The following is a 27,673-nucleotide window of genomic DNA, read 5'->3' as shown; positions in this document are numbered from 1 at the left end:
TCGATTGGCGCATCTCTACAGCATTGTGTCCTTGGCCTGCTATGAAATTTATTGCGATTCGGCAGAAATGCGTCGCTCAATAAAAAACTGACACTGTGTCCGAAAGCAGGAATGATGGGATACGTTTACAGCCTGAAGTAATTCGTCTGTCTGCACTGAAAAAGTAAAGGCCGGACAATAACAGCCAATCAGAGGAGATTTTATTACACACACACACACACACACACACACACACACACACACACACACACACACACACACTGAGTTTTGAGACACATTGAGAGATTTCACTGCACTCTGCCACTGCCGGTTAGGAATAAATGAATTAATTACCATGTTTCAAAGAGCTCTTAATGACAAAATTAAATTAAAAGTGGCCTTATTCACTTGCATGATGAATATTTCTGGACTCATTCATTAAACGTTAATCAAAATATAACTTGTGTTGCTTAAGAAATACATTTGGAGGCATTTCAGGCCACTCAGAGCAGAAACATGTATTAATTTATATTAATTAAACAAAGATAAAATAATATTTATGTATAAAACACATAGTAAATTCATATTTATATATAGACTATACTATAAAATAAATATAAAAATACAGCATATACGTTAATAACACATTTAAAGAATGTACCCTTTATTACATACTTAATATTTGAAAGAAATATTACAGCAAATACTGTGAAAATGTCCTTTTTCTGTTACACATCACTTAAAAAATATTTGAGAAATGATCACAATTTCACTAGAGGTAACAATTTTACCTTCAACTGCAAACAGTATGCACAGTTTTTTACATTAATATAGAGTATACACTCACCGGCCACTTTATTAGGTACACCTTACTAGTACTGGGTTGGACCCCCTTTTGCCGTCAGAACTGCCTTAATCCTTTGTGACATACATTCAACAAGATACTGGAAATATTCCTCAGAGATTTTGCTCCAGATTGACTTGATAGCATCACGCAGTTGCTGCAGATTTGTCGGCTGCACATCCATGATGCTAATCTCCCATTCCACCACATCCCAAAGGTGCTTTATTGGATTGAGATCTAGTGACTGTGGAGGCCATTTGAGTACAGTGAACTCATTGTCATGTTCAAGAAACTAGTCTGAGATGATTCACGCTTTATGACATGGTGGGTTATCCTGCTGGAAGTAGCCATCAGAAGATGGGTGCACTGTGGTCATAAAGGAAAAGACATTGTCAGCAACAATACTCAGGTAGGCTGTGGCATTGACAATGGGCTCAATTGCCCATTGATGCTCAATTGGGCCCAAAGTCTGCCAAGAAAATATCCCGCACACCATTACACCACCAGCAGCCTAAAACTTTGATAAAAGGCAGGGTGGATCCATGCTTTCATGTTGTGGCAAATTCTGAGCCTACCATCTGAATGTCTTAGCAGAATTCGAGACTCAGCAGACCAGGCAACGTTTCTCCAGTCTTCAATTGTCTAATTTTGGTGAGCCTGTGTGAATTGTAGCCTCAGTTTCATATTCTTAGCTGACAGGAGTGGCACCCGGTGTGGTCTTCTGCTGCTGTAGCCAATCCACTTCAAGGTTGGAGGTGTTCAGAGTTGCTCTTCTGCAGACCTCGGTTGTAACGAGTCGTTATTTGAGTAACTGTTGCCTTTTTTATCATTTGGAACCAGTCTGGCCATTCTCCTCTGACCTCTGGGATCAACAAAGCATTTGCATCCACAGAACTTGTGCTCGCTGGATATTTTCTCTTTTTCAGACCATTCTCTGTAAACCCCAGTGATGGTTGTGCGTGCAAATCCCAGGAGATCAGAAATTTCGGAAATACTCAGACCAGCCAGTCTGGCACCAACAACCATGCCACGTTAAAAGTCTCTTAAATCACTTTTCTTCCCCATTCTGATGCTCAGTTTGAACTTCAGCAGTTCGTCTTGACCATGCCTACATGCCTCAATGACTTGAGTTGCTGCCATGTGATTGGCTGATTGGAAACCTGGACTGGTGTACCTAATAGTGACCAATGAGAGTATAATCCTAATGATAATAGTTACATATTATTATCAATATACATATGATACATTTAATCATATAAACTGATAATCCATTGATATTAACTCAAAAGAAGAAAACTTCATTAATGTATAAACTATTTAAGAGAGTGTGTTTGCTGAAGGAGCAAGTGCAAGCGTCTGTGGTGTGTAATAAACTCCATTAGCATAAGCCAAGAGAGACTGCAGCAGTTTAATCTCCTCAATGCAGACAGAAGCGTGAAGAAGACTGACACACACACAGACTGATGGCGCCCTCTGCTGGACACAATCTGTATGACACAACACACTGGCTATCGATTCAATGTCTTGATTTACTGTGTAAAAATTGATGTAGAACCTTCCTACACTGTAAATAAATGCTGGGTTCCACACAACACTCAACACAAATCGTGTAAGTTAACTTAATAGTTTATAAGAAGTTAGTTGGATTGAATGTAAACAGGAGCGGCACGTTGGCTCAGTGCTAAGCCAACGTAAGACAGTACAAAGGTTGCTGGTTCGAGTCCCATCTGGGCCAATTAGTTTTTCTTTGTGGAGTTTGCATGTTCTCCCTTTGTTGGTGTGGGTTTCCTCCAGGAGCTCCGGTTTCCCCCACAGTCCAATCACATGCGCTATAGGTGAATTGGGTAACCAAAACTAGCCTTAGTGTGTGTGTGAGAATGTGAGGGTGTATGGGTGTTTTCCAGTACTGGGTTGCGGCTGGAAGGGTATCTGCTGAGTAAAACATTTGTTGGAATAGTTAGACCCCTGATAAATAAGGGATTAAGCCAAAGAAAAATGATTGAACGAATGAGTGGATGAACATAAAACAATGAAGTTGTCCCACCAAATAACCTCAAGAATTATGTCGATTCAACTCATTTCAAACAAGTAGTTTGAACAAGCAGCAAAAGTCATTTTTTGAGTGTAAAAGTGAACTTCCACTACAATTAATTCTTATTTATTACTAACTTTATAATTAAGGATTATGGCTTCCTGAGATAATTTAAAGTGTTTCAGTCAAAATGTAAGTTAAAGATGTTTCCTATATGTAAATTACAATGAGCTACGTCCCGTTCTTCATATTGGAGAAAATTTTGCTGGAGAATATTATTCGTTTTTTTCTTACTCCAAAACAGATAATTTCATTTTATGGAAACTCAAATTGTTGGAGGCAATGTGGTTCACAGGACGCTAAGCATTTCCACATATTTTGGGGATGCCCTAACATTAGAAGTTTTAGGAGAGGGATACATAGCACTTTAGAAAATATCTTACATTTTTTCAATTGATTTTAGCGTTGAGGTACTTTATTTGGGTATGCTGTCAATGGACTCCTTGGACAGAAAAAACTATATCCTTGCTTCAATTAAAAAAGCCATTACTAGATGCTGGTATAAACCTAATCCACCACAAATGCAAGATGGGATTGATGTTTAGAAAAATATATTCATTATGGAGAAAATAACATACCGTGTACACAACCAAATAGGTATATTTGTTGACTTATGGTTTAAATGGATTAAGTACATTACTCCCATTCACCCTAATGTTTTTCTTCTATAGAATTTTAAGACTTATTTTTACTGGATATATTGTTTTCACCCCCCCCCCCCCCCCCCCTTTAATTCTTTATTCTCTTTTTTTGTTCTCTGTATATAGTTTTGATTAAGATAATGGAAAAAAAAGGCAAAGGGATATGTTCTGTTGCTGTTCTGAAGAAATTTGTCTTTCTTTCAAATGTCAACCTTGCAATGAAAAAAAAAAGTTTTCACCAAAATATGGAAACTGTTTCAGGGTTTTATGGGTAAGCAAGTATTTTACAGTAGTTTATAAATACTCAAAATGTCTCTGTCAGTTTTTATAAACTAAGTGCTTTGTGTGCCCAGAAAAGCGCTAAATAAATGTGAGGAATTATTATTATTATTAATGTATTTGATTTACCAAAGTCACACCAGTGGCAATTTCACATCTGTCACATCCATAACAAAGAGATTTAACATCCATAACAACACTTTTTCCTCATAAATGTGAAGATGTATGAAACAAAATAAAACCAATCATTTTTTGTTTTATAGAGAGCCAACTTATATCCTTTTGTTTATTATTGTTTCTTTTGGGTAGTGCAGTTTAATTCACAGAATTTTTACAAAGTATGTTGTCTACTGTAAATCCGCAGACTTTCTTTTTTTGTCACATCCATAACGCATGTTTATTTTCCTCATTTAAAGTACAAAACAAGTTTACAGATTGATAAATTTCTGGTCCCATAACTCTGTAGTTAGTTGTTCTGGAAAATAAAACCAAAAGTTTCAATATAATGTTAACATTTATTTCTATGCAAATTTATGTTTGGAGTTTTTACTTCAGATGTCACATCCATAATGCTGGAATTGCTCATATATATATATATATATATATATATATATATATATATATATATATATATATATATATATATATATATATATATATATATAAAAATATATATATATATATATATATAAATAAATAAATAAATAAATAAATAAATATATATATATATATATATATATATATATATATATATATATATATATATATATATATATATATATATATATATATATATATATATATAATCTTTTTTTTTAACTGTCTACAAGACAAACCACGGTTATCCAATGACTTGCCTAATTAATCTAGTTACGTCTTTAAATCACACTTTAAGCCAAACACTAGTTTCTTAATTGTCAGTTATTAAAGCTATTATGGTTAGAGATGTATTGAAAAAAAATCTTGTCTTCATTAAAAAAGCACTTGGAAAATATTCATTCATTCATTCTTTCATTTTCTTCAGCTTAGTCCCTTTATCAGGGGTCATCACAGCGGAATGAATCATAAACTATTCTGGCATATGTTTTACGCAGTGGATGCCCTTCCAGCCACAACCCAGAACTAGGAAACCCATACACTCTCGGATAAACACACACACACACATATACTACGGCCTATTGTGTGTTTCCAATTCACCTATTGCCCATTCCTTTGGACTGTGGGGGAAACCTCGGAGGAAACACACGCCTCCACAGGGAGAACATGCAAATTCCAGATAAAAATGCCAACTGGCCCAGCTGGGACTCGAACCAGAAACCTTCTTGCTGTGAGGCGACAGTGCTAACCACTGAGCCAACTTGCACCCACCCTTCACAGGAGGGCTAATAATTTTGAACTGTATTTACAGAAATACTATACAAAAGCATTTGAGAATCAATCCTGAATTGAGCAATTGAAAAAAAAAAAACAATAATGGAATTTCAGTTTTTCAACCCAGGCCTATTCAGCGACTGCATAAACATGTACATGGAAGAAATGTAAGCATGAATATGGATGTGAACATGGCAAGTCAGTACGCGCTGAGCCTGTGCCAGTTTCTGATGGTGTGCTGCCAGTGTGAACAGACTGTGTGTGTGTTTCAGAAAGGAACAGACGCTGGTTATTAAATTCTGCTGGCAGCTCTTGACTTCGGGAAGTTTAAGTTCATCGATCTGATTCACTAACTATGTCTAACAGAGTCCCGCTCGCACAAAAACTCTCACACACACACACACACACACAATGTTTTTGGATGTTTGTTGAATAACAAATAACTGTTATGGTTCAACGGCCACAAATCACCTCCGAAAAACAAAACTCAATTGTTTTTGTTCTGATTGTTGATTTTAAAACTTGACTTAAGTATGGAAAGTATTCAGACGCCCCTAAAGTTTTCACTCTTGTTATATTGCAGCCATTTGCTAAAATCATTTAAGTTAATGTCTTCATATTAATGTACACACAGCACCGCATATTGACAGAAAAACACAGAACTGTTGACATTTTTGCAGATCTACTAAAAAAAAAAAAATTAAATAAATATCAAATGATCCTAAGTATTCAGAGCCTTTGCACAGCATCTAATACAGCCATGAGTCTTTTTGGGAAAGATCCAACAAGACTGGCAACAATCTGTGACTGTTCTTGAATGGTCTAGCGAGAGCCCTGACTGAAACTCTATTAAGCATCTCTGGAAAAGCCTAAAAATGACTGTCCACTAACATTTACCATCCAACCTGACAGAACTGCAAGGAGGAATGACAAAAGATCCCCAAATCCAGGTGTGAAAAACTTAAAAACTTCCCAAAAAGACGAAAAATGCTGTATTAAATCAAAAGTAAACACTGAGCAAAGGGTCTGGGTGAAAATTTTAAGGGGGTCTGAATACTTTTCGTACCCACTGTTTGTGTGTATGTATAATATTTTACAATTATTGGTAGTAGTAGTAACAATGTTTACAATTTTATAATAAGTTGTTATATTTAAAGATAATATTTCTGATAAAAATACTGTATAATATATACACATACATATATTTCGGAAGCATTACTAATATTTGCATAGACATACAGTTAAAAACAATATTATTAGCCCTCCTGCGAAATGTTTATTATTTTAAAAATATTTCATAAATTATGTTTAAAAAAAGCAAGGACATTTTTTTTCACAATATTTCCTATAATATTTCTATTTTATGTCTCGTTTCTTTTAGTTTGGCTTGAATAAAAGCCGTTTTTCTATTTTTACGAGTATAAAAAAATATTATTTATATATATTATTACCCCCTTGAGAAATGATATATTTTAATTACAGTTCAAAACATTGTTGTCCAATGATTTGCCTAATAAACCCAGTTGACCCAATATTAGCATTTTGCAAACTATATAGAAAAATATTATGTACTTGCATTGTAATAAATACAAAAATAAATGATATTAAATAAATAATTAAGTTATTGCAAATAATCTATTGAAACTATCAATAAAATGTGTTAAAAATATAAAAATATATGTAAAAAATACTTAAGAAATCTTTGAAAAAAGATTTTAAATTTTATTAATTTAAAAATTAATTTTGCCCTCAACTTCATATAGTTATAGGCTTATGGACCATTTTTACATGATTGTTATGACACATTTAACGGTCATCAGCATCTTAAATCCTTAAAATGAATTAATATTTAGAATTAAAAATTAAATGCTAAGTGACAAGACTTTAGTCTAAGCAAAGTGAGACATTACTGTCCTAATTAAATATTTAAAAATCAAGGCATGATCATATTTTATTTTGGTAAAATAAGCGTAATCTAGAAGCTGTTGTCTTTCATCTAAGCCACTTCTGATATCAAATAATCAATTAGAAGTCAGGTTATTATTTGATGTTTCTAAAACTTGGATAGACGACAAGACTTGTCAGGTAATGAATATAGTTTAGAATGCAATACATTAGTTTAAAACATCTTGTGACTTGAAAGTATAAACAGTGTTGAACTGACGTTGCACCGGTGTATCCTCTCTTGCAGCTGCAGATGAAGGCGTTTCCTATGGGTTTACAGACTCCGCCGTTTTGGCACGGGTTCGGCATACAAACGCTGATCTCGGTCTCGCAGCGCCCTCCGGTGTGCAGAGCGCTGCAACTGCAGGAGAAACCTGGGAGAGAGGAAAAAAAACAACAGACAGGCAAAGCTGAGGACAATCACACAGACACACGCCGCTGGGAAATCGCCTGGAAAATGTCAGTGGGTAAACAGTGCGCTGGCTTTATCAGGTCTACACACAAAAACAAACAAACAGACAAACACACACACGTCTGCCAGACACTCCTGCGCAGACGACCTTTACAAAGAGGAGGCGTTCGACACAACAACTCCCACAACACACTCCTGCTCCATTCAGAAGAGAGAACGAGAGAGAGAGAGAGAGAGAGAGAGAGAGAGAGAGAGAGAGAGAGAGAGAGAGAGAGAGAGAGAGAGAGAGAGAGAGAGAGAGAGAGAGAGAGAGAGAGAGAGATACTAAAAGACAGAAAAAGAGAGACGACTACAACTTTACTACAGCAGGATGAGTGGAGAAGAGATTAGAATTGAGAATAATAAACTAGACTGGAGCAGAATAGAATAAAGTTAAAAATAAATCAACAGGACAGAAAATATTAATATAGATGAGACTAAAGTGGACAAAATAGAATAAAATAGAATAGAATGTAGTAGAATAGAAAGATATAATAGAATAGAAAAGAAGAGAATGATAGAATGGAGGGATATAATAAAATAGAATAAAAGGATATAATAGAATGGAATATAATAGAAAGATAGAACCAGAATACAATAGACGAGAAGGATAGAACAGAATATAATAGATGAGGATGAGAATAGAAGCATAGAATAGTATAGAAGAGAGGGATATAGGAAAATAGAATAGAAGGACAGAATAGAATAGATTAGAAGAGAAGGATAGAAGAGAATAGAAAAGAATGACAGAATAGAATAGATGAGAATATAATAGAATACAATAGATGAGAATAAAATAGAAGAATATAATACAATAGAATAGAAGGATAGAACAGAACAGAATAGAATAGATGAGAACAGAAGGACAAAATAGTATAGAAGTGAAGGATAGAAGAAAATAAAATAGAAGGACAGAATAGAATAGAAGGGCAGGAGAGAATAGAATAAATGAGAAAAGAATAGAAGGATAGAAGAGAATAGAATAGATGAGAATAGAATAAAATATAAGGATATAATACAATAGAAGGATAGAATAGAATAGAAGGATAAAATAAAATAGAATAGAATAGATGAGAACAGAATAGAATTGACAAGACTAGAATAGAAGGATAGAATAGAATAAATTAGAATAGAAGGATGGGAAAGAATAGAATAGAATACAAAAGAATATAATATAATACATGAGAATATAATAGAATACATGATAATAGAATAGAATAGGTTATGAATAGGATAAAGTTACTAAAATATAAAAGGATAGCAATTGAACAGAATCAAATAGAGTAGAATAGAAGATCACAGAATAAAATAGAGTGGAATAAAGTAGAATAAATTAGGATAAAGTTACATAAACATAAAACAATAGGAAATTACCAGAATTTAATAGAATAGGGAAGGATAGAATAGAACAGAGTTTATGACAATAAAAGACAAGAAAGAAAAGAATTGAATAAAGCTGAAAATAAAACAACAGGACACAGAATAGAGAAGAATAGAAGGTGATAAAAGAAATAGAAAAGAACAATAAAGTCGAACAAAACAAAAGAGAACAGAGTAGAAAAGAGCAGATTAGAGGAGAGATTGGGGAATAGATAAGGACAGAATATGAATGAAAAAAGTTACAGAACAAAATGGAGGAGAGAAAATAGAAGCACACATAACATAATAGAAATGAATGGATGAGAAAAGAAAGACAAAATGACAACACAGAGTAGAAGAGGATAGAAAAGAACAGAATAAAGTTAAACAAAATAATAGAATAGAATAAAATAAAGAGGATAGAATAGAAGAGAAAAGAATAGAATATAAAAGAATAAAGTTGAACAAAACAATAAGACAGAGTAGAATAGAAGAGGATAGAATAGAGGCGGTTCATTCCGATGTGGTGACCTCTGTATATAAAGACTAAGATGATGGAGAATGAATGAATGAATAGAATAAAACAGAATAGCAGAAAATAAAAGAAGACAGAGTAGAGTAGAACAGAAGAGGACTGAATAGAATAGAAGAGAACAGAACAGAACACAATAGTGGAAAGTAGAAGAGGACAGAGTAGAGTAGAACAGAAGAGGACTGAATAGAATAGAAGAGAACAGAACAGAACACAATAGTGGAAAGTAGAAGAGGACAGAGTAGAGTAGAACAGAAGAGGACTGAATAGAATAGAAGAGAACAGAACAGAACACAATAGTGGAAAGTAGAAGAGGACAGAGTAGAGTAGAGAAGAATAGAATAGAGCAGAGGAGAATTAACAATCACAATAGAATAAAGTCGAATAGAAATGGACAGAATAAAATAGAATTGAATGAAGCTGAACACAAAACAACAGGAGAGAACACAGAGTAAAAGATAATAGAAGAGGACAGCAAAGAACAGAACAGAACAGAATTAAACAGAGTAGAATGTGGTTACGCAAAACAACAGGATAAAACAGAATAGAATAGTATAGAATAGAAGATGATTGAATAGAATAGAACAATAAAGTTAAACTAAACAACAGGAGAGAACAGAGTAGAATTGAGCGGTGGAGAATAGAAGAGGACAAAATAGAAATGAGTAGAGTTACAGAAAAGAAAAGAGTTGAGAGAATTGAATTAAATGGATGAGAACAGAAAGAATAAGAGACAACACAACAAGACAAATGTGATATAAAATAACAAAAAAAACAATAGAATAGAGGATAGAATAGAGGAAAGAATAGAGAATAGAAAAGAGAATAGAATAGAATAGAGGATAGAACAGAATAGAGGAAAGAATAGAGGATAGAAAAGAGAATAGAATAGAGGATAGAAGTGAATAGAATAGACTAGAATAGAGTTGAACAAAACAATATAATATAGACGAGACTAGAAGGAAATAGTAAACAATAGAATAAAGTTGAAAAAAACAAACAATAAGACAGAATAGAATAAACGAGACCAGGAGAAAGAAAAGAATAGAATAAAGTTAAACAAAACATGAAAGAATAAGAATAGAATACAATAAAATAGAATAAAGTTCTAAACATAAAACAACAGGACAAAACAGATTAGAGTAGATGAGAACCGAACAATAAGATAAAAAAAGGATAAACAAAAAAAAAGAGATTAGATGAGGAAAGTAGGACACAAAAACAGGACAAAATATAAAAACTAAAGAAAAGAGAGAAGAGGAAAGAGGAAAGAAGAGCAGGAGAAAGCAGGCGACGAGAACAGAAGCTGATCTGAGATTTCCTAGAGAGCATGTGGAAATCAGAGGCTGATTTAATCATCATAATTGCTCATTTGGTCTCCGTCAGACTGGGTGGATGTGAATTAGAGCTTCACTCAGCACACAGAAGCTGAGCTGATCTGACTTAAGCCAAAACTGAGCAAAAGCTTATTAACCAGAGTAATTACATCACCCAAGCAGATTAACCAGAGAGTAATTGAAGCAACCAGCAGGATTAATTATAACATTAAGAAGAATCGTGTTCGCAGGCCTAAAACCTGCCATTTCAGGAGGGTTTGGATAGGCCAGTTGCAATAATCAATATATCGACTTAATGCACAATACACTGACATAACATGACTATTATACATTACTCATCATGACTGTAAAGTAATTTTACATTCTACACCTCCCCTGTTAAAGTTTAGATTAGGACATTTACTTTAAGCATCAAATTACTGTACAAAATTAAAATAACATTAAAGGGATAGTTCACGCAAAAATTTGAATTTACTTACTATTTACTAAGTGGTTCCAAGCCTATACGAGTTCTTTCTTTCTTCTGTTGAACACAAAAGACAATATTTCCAAAGAAAGCTGAAAACCTGTAAGCATTGACTTCTACAGGTGGAAAAACAAATCCTCAAAATTTACAGGTTTTCAACATTTTTCAGGACATCTTCTTTTTTGTTCAACAGAAGAACAAAACTCAAAAAAAAAAAATAAATAAATAAAATAAAAACACACATTGAAAGTGTTAATATCTACTTAGCATTATTAGGCTTTTTCTTGTATAATAATTCTATAATCAGTGGCTTACACAGAATAGAATAGAGTAGAATAAAATAGAAGGGAAAAGAAGAGAACATAATAGAACAAAAGATGACAGAACAGAACAGAATAGGACAGAATAAAATAGAGTAGATAAGAACAGGAGAGGACAGAATAGAATATAAGAGTAAAGGAGGATAGAAGAGGACATAACAGAATACAATGGAATAGAATAGAGAATAGAAGAGGACAGAACAGAATACGTAAGAATAGAAGAGGACAGAATAGACGTGGACAGAATAAAGTAAAGGAGAATAGAAGAGGACAGAATACAACAGAAGAGGACATAATATATTTAAAGAGGACAGAATAGAATAGAATAGAGGAGGACAGAATAGAATAGAGCAGACAAGAACAGAATAGAGGACATAGGAATAGGACATAATACAACAGAAGAGGACAATAGTATAGAAGAGAACCGAATAGAATAGAGTACAGGGGAATAGAAGTGGATAGAACAGAACAGATGATAGAATAGAGAATAGATGATAGAATAGAATAGAGTAGATAAAAACAGGAGAGGGAAGAAAAAACATAATAGAGTAGAGGAGAATAGAAGAGGACATAACAGAATAACAAGGAATAGAATAGATCAGGGCAGAACAGAATAGATAAGAATAGAAGAGGACGGAATAGAAAAGATGAGGACATAATATATTTGAAAAGGACAGAATAGAATAGAGGAGGACAGGATAGAACAGAACAAAGGATATAAGAATATGACAGAATACAACAGAAGAGGACAGAATAGAATAGAGTAGATAAGAATAGGACAGGTAAAATAGAAGAGGACAGGATAGAATAGAATAGAACAGGACAGGATAAAAGAGGATAGAAGAGAATAGAAAAAGACAGAATAAAATAGAAGAGGACAAAACAGACTAGCATAGATAAGAATTGAAGAGGATAAAATAGATTAGAGAAGAATAAAAAAGGACAGAACGGAACAGAAGAGGACAATATAATTAAAGAGGACAGAACAGAGTAGAATAAAATAGAATAGAGGACAGAATAGAACAGGGTAGATAAGAACAGGACAGAATAGAATAGATGACAGAATAGAATAGAACATAATAGAAGAGGGCAGAATAATATAAAGTTCAGGAAAATAGAAGTGGACAGAATAGAATAGAAGAGGTCAGAACAGAATAGATTAGAGGCGAATAGAAGAGGACAGAATACAATATAGTAGATAAGAACAGGACAGAATAAAATAGTAGAGGACAGAATAAACCAGAATAGAATAGAGAACAGAACGGAATACAATAAAAGAGAGGAGGATAGAAGAGGAAAGAACAGACTAGAATAGATATGAATAGAAGAGGACAGAATAGAATAGAAGTGGACATATTATAATTGAAGAGGACAGAATAGAGTAGGGTAGATACAAATAGGACAGAATAGAATAGGTTAGATAGGAATAGGACAGAATAGAATAGATGACAGAAAAGAATTGAAGTGAGGAGATACTAATAGGACATAATTAAAGAGAAGAGGACAGAATAGAATAGAAGGGGACAGAACAGAATAGATTAGAATAGAATAGAGTAGAATAGAATATAGTAAAATAGAATAGATGAAAATAGAATAGATAATAATAAAAGAGGAAGGAACAGAATAGAAGAAGACAGGACCATAGAAGAGGACAGAACAGAATAGTATATATAAGAATAGAAGACAGAGGAGAATAGAAATGAACAGAAAACAACAGAACAGAATAAAGTAGAGAGGAATAGCAGAAAAAAAGCACAGATGGAATAGAAATTAATGGATGAGAAAAAAAGTTGAGAACATGTTCTTTTAAAATGTCCTTAAAAGAATCATAATATCACTCTCATTTCTGTGACAATACATCGTGCAGCAGAAATTCTTTATCAAGACCTGGAGACCCAGAATCTCACCTCCAGATGGCAGGCTGATGCAGGTGGCGCCGTTGAGGCAGGGCTGAGCGACACATGCGTCAGGATACAGAACACATCCCAGTTTGAGATCTGTCAATCCCACCACTTCCGCATAGGGACTGCGTTTGTTCTGCAGCGGCAGTTCGTTATCATTGAGCACCACTGAGTCTAGACATCCCTGGAATCCATTGGTGACTCTCGGACCCTTCATCTCCGTCAAGCTCCGGGCATCTGGAGGCAACACCTGTGCTCCGAAATAAATGGACAGATCTGCTTCTAAAGGCCGGAATTTGGCTGTGGTCAGTCGCCGCTCCACATACATATCGTCTAAAGAGAGGCTGCTGTAGTTTCCTCGCAGCTCCAGGACCACATGGTGCCAGTTCCCGTCATTTACTAACCGGCCAGAGATCCCGATGCTCCTGGGACTGTTCCCACAATCCAATTGGAACCACAGCTTTCCCTCTTCAATCTGTCAATCAAACGCAGATAAAGTGTATATTGAACAACGGAAAGCCAAAACTTACGTAAATATAGCCAGTATAGTATTCCTTATCCCAAAACAGGCTTAAAAAAGTTTATTTTAATTGATTAATCGAAAGCAATTGCAATACGTATGTTACTACGCTTGTTTAGTTTGTTCTAAATCAAAGGTCTCAAAGTCAGTTCCTGGAGGGCCGCAGTTTTGCACAGTTTTGCTCCTACCCTAATCAAACACAGCTGATCCAACTAATCAAGGTGTTCAAGACTACTAGTGACTATTAAGCAGGCGTGGGATGGAGGTGGTTGAAAATAAAATCTGCAGAGCTGTGGTTCTCCAGGAATTGAGTTTGAGACCACTGTTCTAGATGCTCCTGGAACTGTTTTCACATGAAATTCACTGGAACCACAGCTTTCCCTCTTCAATCTGCCAATCAAACGTAAATATAGTCTATATTGAACAACGGAAAGGCAAATTTAAATACTGAGCTTATTCTACAAAGTGGACGTGCCCTTGTTTTGTGATTGTTTTAGTACTTCCAATTCAGTTGCCTATAGGAGAAATGACTAAAAATAGCAAATGGCAGAAAACGATCAAAGTACTTGCTCTACAAACAGGTGTGGTCATGACTGTATATAAAAAAGGAGAAAACTATAATAAGATAACATCAGTTTGCAACATTAAGCAGCAGAACTAGTCGTTTTTTAATCTCTAAAAATCAATGAAAGTAAATGAGACTGAAAGTCTGGAGCCAAAACGATTTTAAAAAGAAAAAACCCAAATCAAAAGCGATTGTGATGTGCTTGTTAGTAAAGCTTGCTCTAGTTTGCAGTTCTAGCTTGTTCCACATGCTTCTGGGGCTGTTCTCACAATCCAACTGGAACCACAGCTTTCCCTCTTTGATCTGTCAATCAAATGAAGATATAGGGCTCTATTTTGAAGATCTAGGCGCAAAGTCCAAAGTGCAGGGCGCAAAAGCATTAAGGGCGTGTCTGAATCCACTTTTGCTATTTTAAGGACGGAAAAATCGGCTTTGCGCCGCGGCACACGGTCTATCAGGATTGAGCTTATTCCCTTAATGACTTATAGGTGTGTTTTGAGAATAGACCAATCAGAGTCTCATATCCCATTCCCTTTAGGAGCCAGTTGCGTCGCACCACAGCGCATTTGCTATTTACATGGCAAACTTTGTAGGTGGAGAAACTGAACACGTCACTAGAGAGAAAACAGTTAAAACCGCATCTACAGAGCGAGAATGAGAGATGAGCCTTCTCATTCTTTACTTTCCCTTTCATTCTCGTGGATAGGAAAACTTCCTGTACGCACAGACATCCATTAGCCTACATAATTAATTTAGTTTATCAAGGGCAAAGATTTGTTTCAAAACTATTTCTAAATTCAGTTTTAATTTCCAGAAAATTAATAAATAAACAATAATAACGAATTGAGCTAAAAAAATTGAGTTATATCCTACTACACGTACTATGCCCTATATGGTCTAAAACCTGACAGATGGGCAAATTTAAGCTTGTTTTTAATAAAACAAATATAAATGTGCATATAATAAATACTACTACTACTGATAATAACATTATACAAAAGCAAATTGCCATGAATAAACTGAAAAAGCCCCCCGAGATGAAGGCATGGAGGCAGTGGTTTTTATATTTATGTAGGCTAGAAAATAATTATTTTTGTAATATTTTAATCCTTTAATTATTTTTTATTTGTAAAAATATTTGCGTATTGCTGTACATGCTGTGTGTAATAAGCAATGTTTAAGCGAGGCGCACAACTAATGCGCTCTGCGCTGAACTATAGACCTGATTTGATCTGGTCTATTGAACCAGGTTCCTCAAAATAGCAACGCTCCAGCAATGCGCCTTAACACGCCTCCTTTTTTAGACCACAACACCTATAGGAGCACATATGAGCGCAAATGCATTTTCTATTCAAACAGCATGGTGCAAAACGTCAAAACAACTCTTGCACCAAGCTTAAACTAGCAAACAACAATTGCATCGCATCTTGCGCCAGGTGTATGATAGAACAATGGAAAGACAAACTTAAATATTGACTTTACTCTACCATGTGGACGTGTGCTTGTTTTTGCGATTGGTTTAAAACTTTCGATTGAGTTGTCTACACTGAAAAAAAATTATTCAGAAAAGATTCCTTGGATTTACTGAACTGTTTTAAGTAGTTGTAAACAATTTATTCAGGTTGAATTTAAACAAACAATTTATATTGAACATTACTAAATTTAACTAGTTTGTTTAAATTCAACACATATCATTTGTTTGCAACAAGGTTGCAGATATAATTTTTTCAGTGTATGGGAGAAATGACTACCCTGTAAAAAAATACTGGGATCCACTATTCATTCATGTTGTCCCAACACAAAATGTTAACTTAACAGTTTTAACAAAATCATGTGGATTGAACATAAAATAAGTTGTCCTAATGAAATCTCAAGAATTGTGTTAATTCAGCTCATTTTAGATAAGTAGTATGAACGAGCAAAAATTATTAATTCTTTTAGATTAGGAATAATAAATGGCAAAAACATTCAAACTACTTGCTTTACAAACAAGTATGTTCATGGCTAAACATAAAAAGAAGAATAGTATATTAAGATAACATCAGTTTGCAACATTAAGCAGAACATCAGGCTGCTTTAAACGTCTAAAAATAAATGGAAGTAAAAGAGACTGGAAGTCTTGAGCCAAAAAGACTCCAAAAACCGAAGCAATTGCGATGCGCTTGTTTATTAAAGCTTGTTCTAGTTGGTAGTTCTAGCTTGTTCTAGATGCTTAGACTGCTCCCGTAAACAACTGGAACCAAAGCTTTTCCCTGCTCGATGAACAACAGAAAGCCAAAACTTAAATCTAGCCTGTTTAGTATTCCTTAACCCCAAATAAAGTTCATCTAGAAGTCAAAGTTTGTCAGAAGCTTGTTCTAATAAATCTCAAGCACATGCTTTTAGAATAGACGCAATATTTTTTGTTGACATTCTGCGCCCTGACTTGACCTTTCAAATATATGCAGCCTTTGTGAGAATACAAAAAAAGAGCATTTTATATGGGTAGTCTTTAACCTTAAAATGTAGTTAGAATGAACTAGTTGAATACAGAGGCAACCACTGTATCAACGTTCTTCATGCTGGAGTGCATGACATTGGGCGTTTTTTTTTTTTTTAACTTAGTTGACTTTTTCAACTGCAGGCGCATGGATCGCTCTATTAAAAATGGTGGGGGCACATAGACGCCATGTAAAATGCTCACTACCAATGAAAATCTATGTTAAAAGGTGCCTTTCACTGGTGTGATTGGGGCCTTTACAGTATGTGTTTGTACCTTCAGCACACTGCAGGGGTCCGCTCGTGTGTACATGATGATTCCTTTACTCTGCAGTGTTCTGATGCGCAGCGCTAACTTCATCTCTCCACTTCTCTCTCCATCCGTCACTCTGTACTTGATATAACTGTTCCCAGAGAAGCTCAGAGAGGTGTGTCCTGACAAACGAGAAAACACACAACATTAATTTAGAAATAAGTGAGCCTTGGGGCAAAAATGCCACAAAAACGCTTCACAAATCTGACACCAATTACTCACCCTCAACCTTTATACGTTTCTGTAGACCACAAAAGGAGATAAAAGGAAAATAAAAGCCATTGCCTTTTATAGTATATTTTCCAATAATAGATGACAGTGGTTACTGACTTCCAATATTATCCAAAAATCTTCTTTTGTGCTCATCATTTATTCATTTTCCTTCAGCTTTTAAGGGTCACCACAGTAGAATGAACCACCGACTATTCCAGCATAGGTTTCATGCAGTGGACACCCCTCCAGCTGCAACCCAGTAGTGAGAAACACCCATACACACACACTCACACATCATGACCAATTTAGTTTATTCAGTTCACCTATACCACATGTTTTTGGGTTGTGGGGGAAACCAGAGCACCCAGAGGAAACCCACTCCAAGACTGGGAAGGCATGCGAACTCCACACAGAAATGCCAATTGGTCCAATTGGAACTCAAACCAGTGACCTTCTTGCTGTCAGGCGACAGTGCTAACCACTAAGCCACTGTGTCGCCAAAGTTATGGGGATAATATATTAATTTTTGCGTGACCTATGGTGTTAATAGGACCCTAGTGGACCGTAATCACTTATTAAAATGCTCAACACGATGGTCAGGAGTGGTTACTGTACCTGCACACTCTCCCAGTTTGCCTGGTGGACACTGGCATGCATATGGCCCTCTGCTGCTGTCTGTGCCCACACACTGCATATCACCAGGACACCTCATATCCGCACACACCTCTGACGCAGCAGAACAGCTTCCGTCTAAGATAGACACAGGAAAATATGACTTAAAGGTCCATAGTTTCACTATAAATTTCAAAATATTGCAAAAATAAAAATAGCAGAAATAGTACATATTTGTTATCTATTTTTAATATACTAAAGAGAGTTTACCCAAAAATGAAAATTTACTCATTTACTCTCCATTAAGTATTTCCAAACCCTTTTTTTCTTCTGTTGAACACAAAAGAAGTTTTGAAGAAAGCCGAAAACCTGTAACCACTGACTTCAATATAAGGAAAAATTAATACTATAGAAGTCCATTCTTCAAAATATCTTCTTTTGTGTTCACCAGAATAAAAAAAAACTCTTAAACAGCAAGTAAATGGTGAGTAAATGATTTTATTTTACATTTTTGGGTTAACTATGCATTAACAACCAATGTAGGGGTCTGCCACAAAATATCAGGACTTTTTAAAATACCACGTGACTGACTCTATAATTCCAGGTCTAAACAGGGCATGAGATTTAACAGTTGTTGCCAGAAGAGATACAGCCGCAGCTTGAAGTTAACAAGAATTATTTATATTGTTTATTCAATTACTTGAATAATTAATAACATTTTATTTATGACTATCCTACGCCAACCCTCACAGTAATATAAGAACAGTAATTATAAAGAGTATTTTTCACATAATTTATTAATTTACCCAATAATCATATTTTACAAATGTCTACCCCATCCCAACCCTAAATCCAACCCTCAGAGTAATGTAAAAACAGTAATTATACCAAACATTATTCAGATTATTTATTAAATTACCCATTAATCATATCGTATTAACCACAATCCCTACCCCAACCCTAAACTCAAGCCTCACATTAATGTAAAAACAGTAATTATAGCAAGTATTATTCAGATTATTTATTAAATTACCCATTAATCATATCTTATCAACCACTAACCCTAACCCAACCCTCACAGTAATGTAAAAAAAGTAATTATAACAAGTATTATTCAGATTATTTATTAAATTACCCATTAATTATATCTTATTGACCACAATCCCTACCCCAACCCTAAACTCAAGCCTCACAGTAACGTAAAAACAGTATTTATACCAAGTATTTTTCAGATTATTTATTAAATTACCCATTTTTCATATCTTATTAACCACAATCCCAACCCTAACCCCAAAACTTAAGCCTCATAATAACGTAAACAGTAATTATACCAAGTATTATCCAGATTATTTAATAATTAGCACATTAATTGTATCTTAGCCACTATCCCTACCCCAACCCTATACCCGACCTTCACAGTAAAGTAAAAACAGTAATTATACCAAGTATGATTCAGATTATTTATTAAATTGCCCATTAATCATATTTTACTAACCGCTGTCCCTACCCCAACCCTTAACTCAAGCCTCACAGTAATGTAAAAACAGTATTTATACCAAGTATTATTCAGATTATTTATTAAACTACCCATTAATCATCTTACTAACCCCTATCCCTACCCCAACCCTAAACTCAAGCCTCATGGTAATGTAAAAACAGTAATTACACCAAGTATTATTCACATTATTTATTAAATTACCCATTAATCATATCTTATTAAACACGATCCCTACCCCAACCCTAAACTCAACAACTCAAGCCTCACACTAATGTAAAAACAGTAACTATAGCAAGTATTATTCTGATTATTTATTAAATTAACCATATCACACCTTATTAACCCCATTCCCTAACCTCATAGTAATGTAAAAACAGTAATTATACCAATTATTATTCTGATTATTTATTAAATTAACCATTTATCATACCTTATTAACCCCATTCCCTAACCTCATAGTAATGTAAAAACAGTAATTATACCAAGTTTTATTCTGATTATTTATTAAATTAACCATTTATCATACCTTATTAACCCCTTTCCCTAACCTCACAGTAATGTAAAAACAGTAAATATAGCAATTATTATTCTGATTATTTATTAAATTAACCATTTATCACACCTTATTAACCTCATTGCCTAACCTCACAGTAATGTAAAAACAGTAATATTTGCTGTATGGTAATTATATAGTTTTTAATAATATACTGTAAATAATTCTCATTCTCTTCTAGCCGCAGATGTCTCCTATCTAGACTTCTCTAGATATTACTGACCACAACATTTTTTTCTGAACATCTAGCTGAATGCCCACAGCACTAAAAGTGTGTGTTCCTATTCCTGCTGTTTCTGAGTGCAAGGACGAGGCCTGTGTTTGAGAGTGTGCTTTTTTTAAGTGCATGCTCAATCGGTGGGCTTATGTAAGAGCTTTTCACACTGTGATTCACCCTGGGTTAATATCTTTTAAACACCAGGTTAACACCATTTAACCTCCGGTTATGGAAGGTTTTGTGTGTTTAATTTTGAAGGAGGCTAGCGCTGCTTTTGAAGCATCGCAACGCTTGACTATTTTAATGTTACGGTGAGTTTAGCAACAGACAACAGATCAGAATGTGACTCTGGCATTAAATATCCACTTTAACACACAGTATGCTTGCTTTTTTTTTTGTTGGATTCTTCTACTGGGTTATTACTTGTCTAATATCAACCGAACTACTACTGTACTGTAACTATCAATAGCATGAATTGTACATTAAAATAAAGGATGACCCAAAATATTTTCACTCATTCTAGTCTAATAAGCTCCACTCACCGCTGCAGACGCATCTGGTGTTCCTGTGAAACTTGGGCGACACAAAGCTGGTTTTGGTGGAGCTGTAAGTGAGCAGACTGTGTGAGTCCAACGTGATGGTTTGTTCACACTGCGCCTCTCTGCAGTCCAGACCTGAGCAGTTTTTATCCAGGACCGCAGACACTCTCAGCACCTGATCCAGCTGCCGACGGGCCGAGCTCAGCTTCTGGGTCACTAAAGCTGCCTTATAAAAGCCTCCGCCTTCAGCACTTTCCACAGCCACCAGCAGGTCCAGCTGTCCTGTGGCCTCCACCGGCTGCACACTGAGCACGTGCAGAGCGTCTGGACGGGACGTGGACATGACGCTGGACAGGACGCGTCGGACGGAGGGCAGGTGACGGGAGATGAAGTCGTGAGGAGAGACGCGGTCGAATCGAACAGTGACAGCATCGTGAAGCATCTCCACCGAGGCTTGCTCCACGTGCACACTCACGGGAACGCTCACAGTGAAACGGCCATCGGTGACTGTGGCATTTAGGGTGTAACGGCCCGCGTCCAGACCACTCAGAGCAATGATACGACCGTCACGAGGACTCACCTGGTAGACGGAAACAAAAAATGCAAGTATCAGAAGACTTAGAAAATTTAAAGACAAAATTATAGTTTTTATAGCACATGTCTGATGTGATAAAAGTAATAAAACTGAATTATTTACATTTTACACTTATAGTTAATTTGAATTCACATTTGAGTCTATTCCGTCTGTAATAGACAATGTTACAATTAATAACAATATAATATAACAATATCATAATATAATAATAACAATAACAATAACTATATATATATATATATATATATATATATATGTAAATAAATATGTATTCATTTATGTATTTATATATATATATATATATATATATATATATATATATATATATATATATATATATTTATTGTTATTATATTATATATGTTTTATATATATATATATATATATATATATATATATATATATATATATATATATATATATATATATATATATATATATATATTGTCTTTTTAATTTAATTAAATGTTATTTTATATTCACCAAATAAAATAAAATAAATAAATTTGAAAATGTGAACATTTTAAATACAACAGCAAAATTAACATTTAGAAAATTTAAAAGGTATTTTTAAAGTATTTTTTGTAATACTTTACAAGGCCTACAAGATAACATTAGTAATATATATATATATATATATATATATATATATATATATATATATATATATATATATATATATATATATATTCTAATTAACAATTTAAAAAAATTACTGACAAATAAAAATTATATATATAGTATTTTTTTATTTATTCAATTAAATTTTTACCAAATAAAATGTAATAAAATATCAAATAAATAAAAAATGTAAAATAAACATTTAAAAATTATAAAATAACATTAAAACATTTTTAAAAATGCAGTAAAACTTTACAACATGGTCCGGGAGTTAACATTAGTAAACTAACGTTAGTAAAATCCATTAATTAACATTCACTAGTAACAAATACCACAATTGTTCAGTATATATATATTGTTTAAATAATGTCTGATTCAATCATTCATTGCAATCCTTTGGCTTAGTCTCTTTATTTAACAGGGGTCTCCACAGCGGAATGAACCACCAACTTATCCAGCATATTTTTTATGCAGCGGATGTCCTTCCAACTGCAACCCAGTACTGGGAAACATTACACTCCATACACACTCTTACACACAAACACACTACGGCCAATTTAGTTTATTCAATTCACCTATAGTGCATGTCCTGGGACTGTAAGGGAAACCAGAGCACCCGGAGGAAACCCACACCAACACGGGGAAACATGCAAACTCCACACAGAATTGTCAACTGACCCAGCCGGGATTCAAACCAGCAATGTTCTTGCTGTGACGTGACGATGCTAAGCCACCGTGCCGCCGACATAAAAAAATGTATGATTTTATTTTAAAACCTATATAATATTTAAAACTTAATAATACAATTACCAGTAAAAGTTTCATGGACAAAACCAAATGGGAATGCCGAATCTAATACATACCAAATCTCTACTAATGACAAAAAAGCTAATATGACATGAATATGCTAATGTGGCATTCAGATAAAGCAAACACAATCACACTGAAATACCTTGAAGAGGCTGCTCTGCTGGTGTGTGTGTCCATAGGTGAGGATATCGAAGGCGTCCTGGTCTGTGGCGTGGATCTGCCCGATCACTCCTCCCGGAAACTCGTCCTCCATGGTCACGATGTGCACGTGTAGAGGAGACGCCGCTGGTTTATGAACACTTTCCTCAATGACACGCACTAAAACTGAGGCCACAGAAGACAGCGGCGGACGACCACTATCACTGGCCTGATGGGGGAGGAAGAAAACACTGTGATTGGCTAAATCAAGCATGAATCAAACCACAGAACTAATGCTATTACAACTCAGTTCAATTCATCTTTACTTCTATAGCGCTTTTTTAAAAATTAGTAAATAATCACTACAGTGCAGGTCCACATTTCTCTTTACCTGTACATGAATGACGTATTCTGTGCCTTCAGACCTCCGAAACACCTGATTGGATGTCAGCAGCCCCTCCCTGTCAAGTTTAAACCACGCCCCCTCGTTTCCTGATAGGATGTGGAAGTGAAAAGGCGGGCCGTTGTGACTGGCATCCTTATCAATGACGGACAGCTGCAGAACACTCGTTCCCAGAGGCTTGTTCTCCTGTCCAGCAGAAAAAGGCTTGTGTTAAAGGAAGCGTTCAACCGAAAATGAACATTCCCTCACCCTCAGACCAGACAAGATGTAAGTGACTTTTTAAAGCAATGACTGTGATTTTTTTTTGTTTTGTCAAATTTACATTTGAACCTTTTTATTATTATTTATTTAACTTTTTTTTTTTACATTTAACAAACATAAACATAAACCATTAAGAAGATATAGAAAGGAAAAAGGGGATGAAAGTAGAGAATACAAAAACAAGCTGTATTGACCTTATTCTAAAATGCAGAAGTGCGCCTGTTTTCGCGATTGTCTTAGAACTTCTGATTCAGTCGCCTATGGGAGAAATGACTAGGAATAATAAACGGCAGAAAATGGCCAAACTACTTGCTCAACAAACAAATGTTTGCATGACTACACAGACCAAGTAGCATAATATAATAAGAAAATATTAAATTGCAACATCAAGCAGCGTAACGAGCAGTTGTTAACGTCAAAAAATGAATGGAAGTGAATGTGACCGGAAGTCGCGAGACAAAAAGATTCAAATGGCAGCGCCCGCTCGACAGCTGAGAATAAGGTGAATAGGTGAACTCTTAAAAATGCTGGGTTATTTATTCAACCCAATGATTGAGGTAATAATATTTGGTGCTTTGTCGGGTTATTTTTAAACGTTATTAGGTTATTTATTTAATAACTCAACCAGTAGGGTTAATGTTTTTGAATATCACCAGTCAACTGATTTTATGACACAGAACAGCTGTATTAATATGTGTGAGCAGTGTTGTTTTTGCATTATAAAATTTATTCAAGCTCTAAATCAATAATATTGTTGTTGTTTTTAATCACATTACCTCTCTGTATCGTGTTTTTTAATATCCGTTTTACCAGCACTCTCTACCAATGTGATCATTTCCAGTTTTCTTTTCCTTTTTTTTGAGGAAATGATGCACAAGTTTGAGCTATTCAGCCGTCATTCTAGCCTTTAAGACCTAGCAGAGACATCAACCCAATAATAATAATAATAATAATAATTAATATTATTATTTACTATTATACAGTGGTTAAGCCACTTTTTGGAAAAATAACCCAATAAATTAGTTATTTTTGTAACCCAAATTGATGGGTTAACCTTAACAAAACAAAATAACCCAACAGCAGGTTGGTGCCAAAATGACCCATCATTGGGTTACCTGTTGGGATGACTTTAATGCTTTTTTTATTTTTATAAATTCCAACTTTGAATCTTAGAATGTTCTAAATCAGTGGTTCTCAAAGTGGGGGTCGGGACCCCTTGAGGGGTCGCAAAACAATGAAGAGGGGTCGTGGAACAATGAAGAGGAGTTGCCTGGTGATTTCCAAAAATCTACTTATTATTATTAGGCCATAAGAATTACCATATTTTATCCATAACCAACTGAAGAGAAAAAAACAGTCGTTTATAGTTACTATAGTAGCTTATTTACTAGTTCTATTGGATTGCGACCCCTGGGGTAATTACATTATATTAAAGACAGCAATAGCGTCAGATGCAGCAGATTGATTTTATAACACCAGGGTAAACTTTCTGGCCCATTTACCGCACTGACATACATAAAAAAAATTAAACGAACAATAGACTTGGGTCTATTGGTGTGTGCACGCACCATTGCATGCAAGTTTTCTGTATTTATAACCACCTCAGAGGATATTGGGGGTCGCGAGTCACTGGCATTGTTATTTTAGGGGTCGCGTGCTAAAAAGTTTGGGAACCCCTGTTCTAAATGAATAGGGCATAGGGGAATAAGTGGGAATAGAACACACCAAGAAACTGTTTCAAGCTACAGCTCCAGAGCTGTAGTTGCCAGTGCTTAAGTTTGCGACGCAGTTTGCGAATCTTCGTTGGAACGATGGATTTGGGAAACGGCAAATCAACAAACTATGTTTGTAACGACGGAACTTGCAACCTTAGTTGGCAAATGATGGTTTGGATGCACCCCATATTTACTTAATATCCACAGAAAAGAAAGGGATATCCAAAGATGCCTTTTCAAGTTGTAAAGAAATCTGTGTTTTTGAAGCTAATGAAGACAGCAGAATTCAGTGATTTATTTAAATTATTTAGCCTGACATGTTTACTGTGCCAAAATATTTTTAATCTTTCTTAAAATGAACTATACTGTGTTCAAAACATTTAATTAATTTGCCCAAACCAACTGTTTTGCTGTGTATGTAATGTATGTATTCATTGTGTTGCCTGTGTATGTTTTTTTGACTCTCAAAACGTCCGTTTCTATAGACTTTTATAAATCTATTTTAGCTATTATGTTTTTTTTCTACGTTCTATTGAAAATTAATGTCATCTACATTTTGGATGACATTTCTACGTTGGTTTGAACCATCCATTTAAATTCATACAGTTCGGATCATACAGTATTTTATCAATAGACTAATACATCGCTCATTAGCATACCTGTATAACTGCAGTGTGATTGGCCGGCGTGAATGTGGGTGGGTTGTCGTTGACATCTGAGATGTCGATGTTGACCAGAACGGTTGAGGACATGGCAGGAGTCCCGCTGTCCAGAGCTCTCACAGACAATGAGTAACCAGCCATCTACACACACACAAACACAGCGAGAGGAGTTTAAAACATGCAGAATCACTGATGAGTACAGAGTAAAGAGAGATAAACACACATCTATAGTTGAAGTCAGAATTATTCGCCCTCCTGTATAATATTTTTTCCTTCTGGAGAAAGTCTTATTTGTTTTATTTCGGCTAGTATAAAAGCAGTTTCTAATATTTGTAAAGCCATTTTAAGGTAATTATTATTATCCCCATTAAGCAATATTTGTTTTTGATTGTCTACTGAACAAACCTCTGTTATACAATGACTTGCCTAATTATCATAACTTGCCTAATTAACCTAATTAAGCCTTTAAGTGTCACTTTAAGCTGAATACTAGTACCTTGAAAAATGTCTAGTCAAAAATATAATGTGCTGTCATCATGGCAAAGATAAAATAAATAAGTTATTAGAAATGAGTTAATAAAACTACTATGTTTAGAAATGTGCAACTCATTTTGCTACCTTTTTCTTTTTATTAATGGGACTGTATTTTAGACTTTTACAGCATATTTTCTATCCCCCTAAACTCCACTTATAAACTTAGAAGGGATTCATTTCCTAAATTAACTATCATTTCCCCTGTTTTTTTTTTTTTTTTTTGCAGCTTAGTTACAATTAAAGTACTTTGGAGAGGATTTACATTCAAAAGTTAAAAGAGTGCGCATACATCTTACATTCAAGGCGTATTTCAAAAGAGCCATGAAATTATTTGACCCCTTTTAGTGGAATATAATTAAACCGACTCTTTAGGCTGAAGACAACAATGACTTCATTACGCTAATTGACTTGAGAGTGAAAAGGAAACTCGGTCTGTATGTAATGTAGCTTTAGCTCCATCTAGTGGCTGCAGTATTACAACTGCTTGCCCTACTAGCCAAATTAACACACATTCATTTATATTCAGTTCACTTAATGTTTTTAATAAACAAGTATTTAAAAGAGGTTAGGGTTTTTAAATGGGTTTATTATTAATATTTATACTGAACATAAAACCATCTTGCCATACACTTACTGCTGGATATCAACTGGGCTAGATAGTAAAGTATGTAGACAAACTTTAAGCCTAACCTTAAAGTTTGTTTTAGCATGTTGCTAGCACATTGTCAGCATGATTTATACAATGTTTATTGCATGCTTAACTCATAGCTACCAGCTTTTAGAGTAGACTGTTGCTAGCATGCTTAACACATTGCTAGCACGTGTTAGCACATTGCTAGCATGTGTTAACACATTTACAATACATTGTTTATGTAGATTAACAATCATTTAAAGCATATTTGTGTTTAAG

General features: G+C 34.7%; 1 protein-coding gene across 8 annotated transcripts in view; it reads right to left on the bottom strand.

The window, feature by feature from the left end:
* fat3a (FAT atypical cadherin 3a) overlaps window positions 1–27,673 on the bottom strand; it is a 523,435-nt gene that overhangs the window by 34,635 nt on the left and 461,127 nt on the right. For 6 of the 8 annotated variants that reach the window (XM_073923188.1, XM_017350986.3, XM_073923189.1 and 3 more), the window contains 8 exons: window positions 26,227–26,370; window positions 23,580–23,777; window positions 23,193–23,417; window positions 21,028–21,604; window positions 18,221–18,355; window positions 17,357–17,514; window positions 13,523–13,991; window positions 7,371–7,524 (listed from right to left, as the gene is read on the bottom strand). In XM_073923188.1, the coding sequence (XP_073779289.1) occupies window positions 7,371–7,524; window positions 13,523–13,991; window positions 17,357–17,514; window positions 18,221–18,355; window positions 21,028–21,604; window positions 23,193–23,417; window positions 23,580–23,777; window positions 26,227–26,370 (2,060 nt within the window). Of the gene's footprint in view, window positions 1–7,370; window positions 7,525–13,379; window positions 13,992–14,326; window positions 14,427–17,356; window positions 17,515–18,220; window positions 18,356–21,027; window positions 21,605–23,192; window positions 23,418–23,579; window positions 23,778–26,226; window positions 26,371–27,673 lie in introns of those variants that run through there. The other 2 variants (XM_073923190.1, XM_017350989.4) reach the window with 2 other exon arrangements.

This window comes from Danio rerio, chromosome 15, assembly GCF_049306965.1.
Source record: "Danio rerio strain Tuebingen ecotype United States chromosome 15, GRCz12tu, whole genome shotgun sequence".
NCBI classification, from domain to species: domain Eukaryota; kingdom Metazoa; phylum Chordata; class Actinopteri; order Cypriniformes; family Danionidae; genus Danio; species Danio rerio.
The sequence above is the reverse complement of the archived record's forward strand: the minus strand, read 5'-3'. Positions and strand labels throughout refer to the sequence as shown.